General features: G+C 33.6%; 1 protein-coding gene across 1 annotated transcript; it reads right to left on the bottom strand.

Moving 5' to 3' along the window:
* Positions 1 to 2,568: 2,568 nt before the first annotated feature.
* Positions 2,569 to 4,061, bottom strand: LOC142976220 (gamma-glutamylcyclotransferase-like). Its single transcript, XM_076119499.1, has 3 exons — positions 3,900 to 4,061; positions 3,251 to 3,384; positions 2,569 to 2,871 (listed from the first exon to the last, which is right to left on the bottom strand). Exons 1-3 carry the CDS (start codon positions 4,011 to 4,013, stop codon positions 2,583 to 2,585), a joined length of 537 nt encoding a protein of 178 aa, XP_075975614.1. The 5' UTR covers positions 4,014 to 4,061; the 3' UTR covers positions 2,569 to 2,582.
* Between the last annotated feature and the right edge of the window lie 4,539 nt (positions 4,062 to 8,600).

Below are 8,600 nucleotides of genomic sequence, written 5' to 3'. Positions count from 1 at the left end.
CTTAGTAATTAATATTTAAATATTTTTAAAAGAAAAAATGTAATAACATTTTAATTTTATTTCTTCCCTAGAAAATAAAATAATCAATTTATTATTTTAGATAAATATTAATTCAAATAAATTATCTGAAAAATATATTTTATAGTATATTCGTATTCAGCACCACTGGTATGAAATAAAATAAATATATGATACATTTTAAAATATCATTTTATTTTAAAATATTTTAAGTATTCTCTTGAAATGAGAATATAAGAAATAAAATTGGTAAATTCGTTCCTGTATTTAAATAAAATAATTGAACAAATGTTAGTAGATTCACTTTGGGATTAAAAATAATTTATTTATTTAAAATAATAATGATTCCCATTTTCTCCTATTGTAATTCCTTTATTTGCTTGTCGCATTTATTGAATTGATATTTCAACATTAAAAAAATATTTTCATGGCTTTTAAATAAGTGTCGGATATATTATCCAATAGATAAATAGATAAAGTGACAGCTAACGAATAAAAACAACTCAAAGTTCTACACCGAGGTAATCGACACTTATTCAGAAGTTTTGACTTACCATCATCAGCAGTGCGATTCTACACATTTGAGAGTTACAGAGTTTGACATTTAAAATGTACTGCAATAATAGTTTCTACGACGCCCGCAAGAGGCGCTAAACCGATTGTCCTAAATGACAATTTCTTGATAGCTAGCCGGTTGTCGATAGTCGACAGTGGTAGAGTATCACGGTACAGTAACTCTTATGTAAAGTCTCTCTCCACAGTCGTATAGCCCGCGCCACATGTCACTATAGACAGAGGAGCATTCCGCGAGCGGTTTTAAGACGGTCATAATTCTATGCAAGTGTTTCACACGTAATAATCCGATAACACTGTTGTACACATGTTATGTGAATAAGCGATAGTACGCCAAATGCATTTAGTGTTGAGTGGATAGAGCACGCGTTTGATGCCAGCTGTTATAGTTTGACAACTTAGTAGGGAATCGTGGATTTATCTAACGTATAATCTTCTTCTTCTTATCGTATGGTTAGTGGTCAACCACCACTATACGGTCACCCATCTATGAAATGACCGAATAATAAATAAATAATAGAGATCCTTAGTTTTGTTTCGGTCTAAATACAAGTAGCTGTATCAAACAGCCAGCCATCGCTGCACAAATCTCCTGGTAATCACAATCACGCCGCGCGCCTTAGACACAACTATTGGTGCAGAGTGGTTCATACTATCTTGGGAAAAAGACTTAGGTAGACTCTTAATTAGGTCTTACCTTATAACTTATCAGTATAAATAATCGGATAGCAACGTGGTACACATGTTATGTGAATTCTAAACGATAGGAAATGTATTTTGTGTTGAGTGGATAGAGCACGCGTTTGATGCCAGCTGTTATTGGGTGTTTTGAATTTCAATCTGTGGAACTGTTGTTGAGAAAGTACTGGAAAGTTTTTGAGGTGTCTGGGGAATAATAAAACCGATACTTTAATTAGGTGACAATACATAAGAAATTTATAAGCTTTTGGTCTGGGAATTAATTTATTAAAATCCTTCGGAACATGGCTATGCGTGTTAAAGAATGTGGTTTCTGTTCAAAAGTATGTAATTCAGTCAAAACAAACTAGTAATTAATGTCTCAGCTCCAAATCATATGTTCGAAATCCGAACACAGTAACATCGAAAACAATGGTATAATTACGTGAAAAAAATTAATCACAACCCTTGCACAAAGCATTATAAAACAAACCACTATGAAATGAAAATATTGCAACATTAGTTAAGAACCACTCCAGTGATTTGTAAAGCCACACAATAAAACTTACACGGAACAATATCAAATGCGCACCCGCCGTTGCAGAAGGGCGCACAAAATCATAACACAAAGGGAAAAATACGGTTATTTTACACCAGTGCGGTAGATTATATCTTTTATGTTCAAAATCAACAGGAAGCTTTCAAATGGGGCATGTAACCTACACTTATTATAGATGCTTCGCGAGGGTGCATAAATTTCACCCCAAAGGGTTTGCAAACAACTCCGTGAAAGTAATTTGGTACTTTTTTGTAGTAATTGCACACGATACGAGGATGCAAGCGAATGTTCGACCGTTTGCGGAGTTTCAAAAAGTTTTAATTCAATTTCGACGCGGAAACAAAGTAAACACTCAACGGACCGTTCTGGGGTTTGCACTAAGTTCTAAAGTAGATTAGTAACACTAAATTCTACAAAAACGTTGCTTGATTATGAACGTACATTGTAGCTGATATAAAGATAACATTTTTAGCAACAAAACTGCAAACATCGGAATTTTGACTATGACCTGTATCTTAATCTCTGCATATATATACGAAAAAGTAAATGAAGACCAGTAGCGCGATTCTTAACAGTCGGTATTATAGAGTAACCAAAAAATTGTCATTTAAAATGTACTGCAAAAAAGTACCTACATAGAGATGTATTGATAGGGGCAGAGACTCACGTCACAGTAACTTGTGAAAAAAACAATATTATTTAATTGATCAAATATAAAACAATAAGAAAAGGTTAAATAGGTACCTTTTATTTCTTAAATATCGAGTTTCTCTCGTATTTCAGGAGAGGCATGCTGTCCATTGTTCGGTATAGTCTTCAACATCTCAATGTATTCCCCAGGTAGATGGCATTCGATAGCTCCTTTAACTATACAGTCGATATACGTGATGGAAGGTCGTCTGTCTTCAGGAAGCTTCTCATCAGGTCCAAGTGATGGTGGAGTGAAAGTATGCTGGTATGTCCTACAGTGACTAGTAGTGCCATCTGGTTTTTTGATGTCTACCATTTTTGCGAAGTAAGCTTTTGTTGCTACACCTTCTTGTCTAAAATTAAAAAGTTAAATGAAACATTAATGCCAGTTTCACGACTTCTACATAAGTCATATCTAGATTGTCTCACACTTATATTGATGAAGTAAATAAATTTATTTATTAATGCCAATTTAGCCAATTTTTAGACAACGTCCCAATAAATTGCACGAAACTTACATGCATATTGTCAGAGACTAAAGAAAACCTCTTGCGACAATCCCTTTAAATTTCCTTTAGGTACTTCTTTCCCTTTCATATATTAAATACAGCCAATAAAGAAAGTAAATATTCGTTACTAAATTCCCTACACAATATTTCACAGTCCACGTCAAAATCCTTGGTCATATTCCTAGAAAATCCAAGTCAATGAATATTTAAATCATCAGAGTACCTGTCTAGAGCCGCAAGATCATCATTATGCACTTTCCAAATAGCTCCCCATACATTTTCATTCTCCTTCGGGACTATAGTAGCCACAGCTCCTTGCCAGTTTGCCGAGTATTTCACAAAGTCTAACTGGTGGTTCTGAAAAGGAAATTTCGAGTTAGCTTGCCTATTGTACTGATTGATATCTTATTCATTTTGGTACTGAATGACCGGTGGAAGTTATTGAAATGAAATAACTAAGTGGTAGCTAGTGAATTTGAAAATTTAAGTATCACTGACAAACATTTCAATAGTTTTTTAGAAATAGAATTCATAATGATCTGATGAATAGATGAACGATGGCTTGTACGACGCTGCACCGTCACTGTAGTCACTAAAATAGGGCTCGACTAAATAAGTGTCTGTATTTCATACAGTATCTAAAATGTTAGTGATGGTTTTATCAATGAAAGATAACATTCGTTATGCCATATGACAAATCTTTGGGCAGTTTAACAACTTAGGCACTAGGTTGAAAACTAACCATACGATAAATGAATACGTGAGGCTCAACAAACGTAGTAAGTCACGTCATTAATTAAAGAAGCATTAATCATTATATACCATGTTATTGCTAACACAAAATCGTATACATAATCGCCGATGTATCTTACTTCTAATTGTCCAGTTCCAACAAACACAGCCGATGCATTGTTGATATGAATCCGTTTCTTAAGCAAATTGCTGCCGTAAGCAAAATAGCAAAAATGGTCCTTCGATTTTACCATGATAAAAAAATATAAACACAAAAATATTATGGATTGTTTTGACTTATATTCATGTAATTTTTTATGGAAATATTGACATAAAACCGCATCAAAAAAGTTTTGATTTGTTTTTCATAAAAACTTAAGATCTAATTTTAGATTTGAAGCGTAAGTAGGTTTATTATATTTTTGAAACATTGGTACACACATACACAAACATATCAAATATTATTTTGAGGTCTTCACAAATGACCTGCGAGTATTTCAATTACCTCATTTCCTATGGTTTATAGTGGTAAATCCGTTGCGCCTCGAGGCCGATTCTTATTATTTGCTGAAACACGAATACTCCTGAACCATTGTTTATTGTAAACCTCCATTTTATACATTAAAACTTGCTACACATAATTTCACTCAGTCTCACATCACTTCGTATATAGCACAATAAATATTAAAAAAATATTTGATCAAGAAACAATACGTACAAACTCCGTATATTGTAATAAAACATCATTGTTTTATCGTTGACTAGCTGACCCGCGCAACTTCGCTTGCGTCACATAACGCTCCTTGAATACAAAAGGGTCACAAATCGAAATCTATAAATTTTACAGGAGAGCCAAAACAAATTTTTGAAACTGTTTTTTTATAATATTTCATATATTTATTAATTAAATATAAGATGTTAATATATCATTAGATGCGTATTTTTTAGCTCTATCTTTCTACAAAACAAACTTTGTAATAGCTGTTACCTATTAAGAGAAAAAAGCATATAAGTCTCTTTTGCATTCAAAATTTGAACCAATATTATGAAAAATATGTCAAAAATTTAACACAGTTTTACAAATAAAACTGGTTTATTGTACTTTTTTGGTAAAAAAACCGTATCAAAAAGTTTAATTTTATTACTAAGTAAAACCATAAGTGAATGGACATCAGAAAAACATGGTATTTAACAATCTAAATTAAAAAATAATAACTTATTATTAAGTAAGTAATATAATTGAGATCAACTTCGTGCGTAACTTTCATTATTCAGTAAAATTAAAACATCAATCATCATCATCGACCAATGGGTAACGTGACGGGTAGACTGAGTGCAGCAGGAGTATTAAAGAAATAAGATAATAGAAAAGGTTTTTGAGTTTTATAAGCCTTTATATTTAGCATTCGTGGATTATTCCAAATCTTTTGACAGCATTACTCATTCCACCATAGAATCATCACTCCATAACCAAGACCTACTTAAAGATAATATGAAGAATCGAACCTACATACATCAAACTCATCAAAGCAATAGACTACAATATCATTCCAAATTCAAAGAAGCGTGAAACAGGGAGACCCTCTATCTCCCAAATTATTTACCAGCACCCTCGGAGAAATTTTCAGGAGTCTGGCGGTGTCATGGCAATCAAAAAGCATAGTTGTTAGTGGTAAACAGTTAACAAACCTTAGTTTTGTAGACGACATAGTTCTCTTCTCTTCTTCTGCATCGGAACTCGAATCAATGCTCAAAGATCTGAGCACGGCAAACCTTCAGATTGGACTAAGTAAGAACCGTACAAAAACCCAGGTTATGACCAACAACACAAAACGTAGGGTCGAGGTAGACGGGCACGTCATAGACTATGTCGACGAGTACACTTACTAAGACCAGATAACCTCTTTTAACAACCGACGGGACAAAGAATTGGACAAACGTGTCACAGGTGCCTGAAAGAGCTCCTGGTCCATGAAAGAGCTAATGAAGGGTAACCTTCCACTGCCACTGAAGCGGAAGCTCATGGACAATGACATGTTCATACTCCTATACCTATACCTACGCTGCCCAAACATAGTCTGAGCCAGGCTGAAATGGAACTGAGCCGGCCACATTAAGGAAGACGGAAAGGTGGGCCCACATATCTACCAACTGGATGCTAGAGGATTTCAAAGGAAAGGGTCCCCCCTTGCCTTTGCCTGCATCAAAATGTATTTTTTAGTTTTAAAAATTGTAACGAAAACTAAAATTATTATCATGCCAACCGGCCATATTTCTGGCCTTCCCATTCTAGCACGCTAAAAATGATCATTTATTCCACAATAATTTAATGCAAAAGGGACGTATTTCAAAATATGGCAATTTTGTATTACAAAATATAAAATAACAAATACTAATGTCTGAATGCAAAACGGTCGTTTTCAGAAATATGACACTTTTGTATTACAAAATATGGTTACAAATACTAATGTTAGAATGCAAAATGGACGTTTTCCAAAATATGGCAGTCTTGTATTGTAAAATATAATCACACTTACCTAAAATTTTGCATCCAACACAGACATATTTTGGATTGTGGCACTTTTTCATGCAACCGACGTGCGTTTGCGTAAAATTTTCGGGCGCAACTCACAAAGTTGCTGTTTTGCACTGACATTACCCGTCAAAGTGGGCTAATGCAAAAAGGGCAGTAAGTCAGTGCAGCCATAATATAAGCAAAAATGATGGGGTTTTTTTTTTACTATAAAATATAGTCGGTCCAGGTGTCATTTTTGCAATAAAACGATTTTCATTTTTTTTGAGTTGTATTGTTGTATTTTGTATTGAAGGAGCGATAAGCGATAATGGGACATAATTTTCCCCGTTTTTGTAACATTTATCACTGGTACTCTGCGTCTATTAGTCATAGCGTGATAGTATATAGCCTATAGCCTGCCTCAATAAACAGGCTATCCAACAGTAAAAGAATTCTTCAAATCGTCTCAGTAGTTCCTGAGCATAGCGCGTTCAAACAAACAAACTCTACAATTTTGTAATATTAGTATAGAATATTACGCCTATGGGTAATTCTGCACGGCTAGGCGGCTACGAGAATGTTTTTACTTACAGCTCGCATTGTTTACTTTGATATCAACTCGGGATTGTTATTAAAAGCATTAAGAGCAGAATAAATATAGCCCGAGTACATATTCATTTTGTATCGGAATTTTATATAAATCTTTCTGTTTTTGTTCGCTTAGCTTCTTGTTTCTTTCCATTGATTTCTTAGAAATATCTCTTTACAGCTGGGTTTGCAAAACTTTCCTATGTTTTATTTTTTTGAAAACTTCCGGCTATGTTTTTGAGGCATACCATTATTCGAAACTCTTTCATGCATGAAGACAATTAAACACCCGCGGCAAACATAAGCCAATATAATAGATTTTTTTATTTTTTCGAAGATTAATCTAAGACCTCTTCAATATAAGATGTAACTACAACCAACGCGTATTAGCTATTTTAGATAAATCGAATATTATTCTAACTACAAGCTAACATAACCACCTAATCAAATCTCCGATGCAAAACAAGGGTTTACAGAACACATGTAAGATACCCGTATCTGAATGACGCATGCTCATCGCCACATGTTCAGTATTACTTGATATATGGCACACAAATCCAACGATCACAATATACAATGTCAGGGATTATAGGGATTCTACCAGCTAAGTCCTGCTCGGTGGTCTCAGACCCTAATGTTTTTTGCCATACGCAATGACATACGGACGAGTCGGGACGAGTACGTTTGAGGACATCTGTCAGTGTTAAATTTTGTATGGGAAATATTGGTGGAATTAGAAATTAATGATATTGTAATATTTGGTGTACTTTAGTAATGTTCAATTTTTTTTGATAAGAAGGTATAATATCTAACTTAGTGAGGAAAACGTATCTTAATAATATCATGCGGAAGGTTTGAAAGTAATTATGTATGTTTTACTTTTCCGCGCAAAAGCTACTACACAAGTTTCAATGACATTTGATACTCAGAACTCAATAAGGTACCTTTTAAGGCCAATTTTTTTCTTGCGGGCGATGTCGAGAGTAGAATGCTATTAACTAATAAAGTCTCGATGCTAGATTTTTTCAATCACAACTATTGAAGATTTAAGATCAGCCGTAACTTACAAAACTACTTATTAGCAGCTTAATAAAATACCGTTCTTCTACAGATTTCTGCAAAGTTTTAATTAAATCTAGCCCAGCGGTTGTCTAATCTCAAGTACAAATAATTTATCTATTTTAAATAACAATCACCCTCGGCCGCATTTAATTTGCATAACATACTTTTCTATGGCAATACATTATAGGATTAAGTATATTAAAAAACTTGCTCACGTGCTACTCTAATTTGACTATAAAACTCACGTAGTTACTATTGAAACTCGATTGGATATTATTTGCACGCGCAGGGGAAAAAAGGCGTAAGTCGAATTCATTCGCTTTACAGGAGAGCAAAAAGATAAAGATAATTTACTAATTCAGTATAAAAAAAAATATATATATTGTTCTCCTGTTCTTATTCTTTACTTCTAATTCTTTAAATTATTATGTTACATACCAAAATAACAAAAACAAATGGTAAAACTGGTATCATTTTAGTATCTTATCTTATTTCATCGACTTCTTTCATTGTCAAAAAAAAAACGTTTATATGGCGCTACGAATCATTCACATCAGAATTTACCCAAAAAACATTTACTCTATGTGTTGTTTCAATTGTTTACTTGCACTACTCAAAACTGCAATAAAAATAACATAATCGTACTTACGCCATTGTAACACTAGATACCATTTTT

This window comes from Anticarsia gemmatalis, chromosome 10 (assembly GCF_050436995.1).
Source record: "Anticarsia gemmatalis isolate Benzon Research Colony breed Stoneville strain chromosome 10, ilAntGemm2 primary, whole genome shotgun sequence".
Lineage (NCBI taxonomy): Eukaryota > Metazoa > Arthropoda > Insecta > Lepidoptera > Erebidae > Anticarsia > Anticarsia gemmatalis.
The sequence above is the reverse complement of the archived record's forward strand: the minus strand, read 5'-3'. Positions and strand labels throughout refer to the sequence as shown.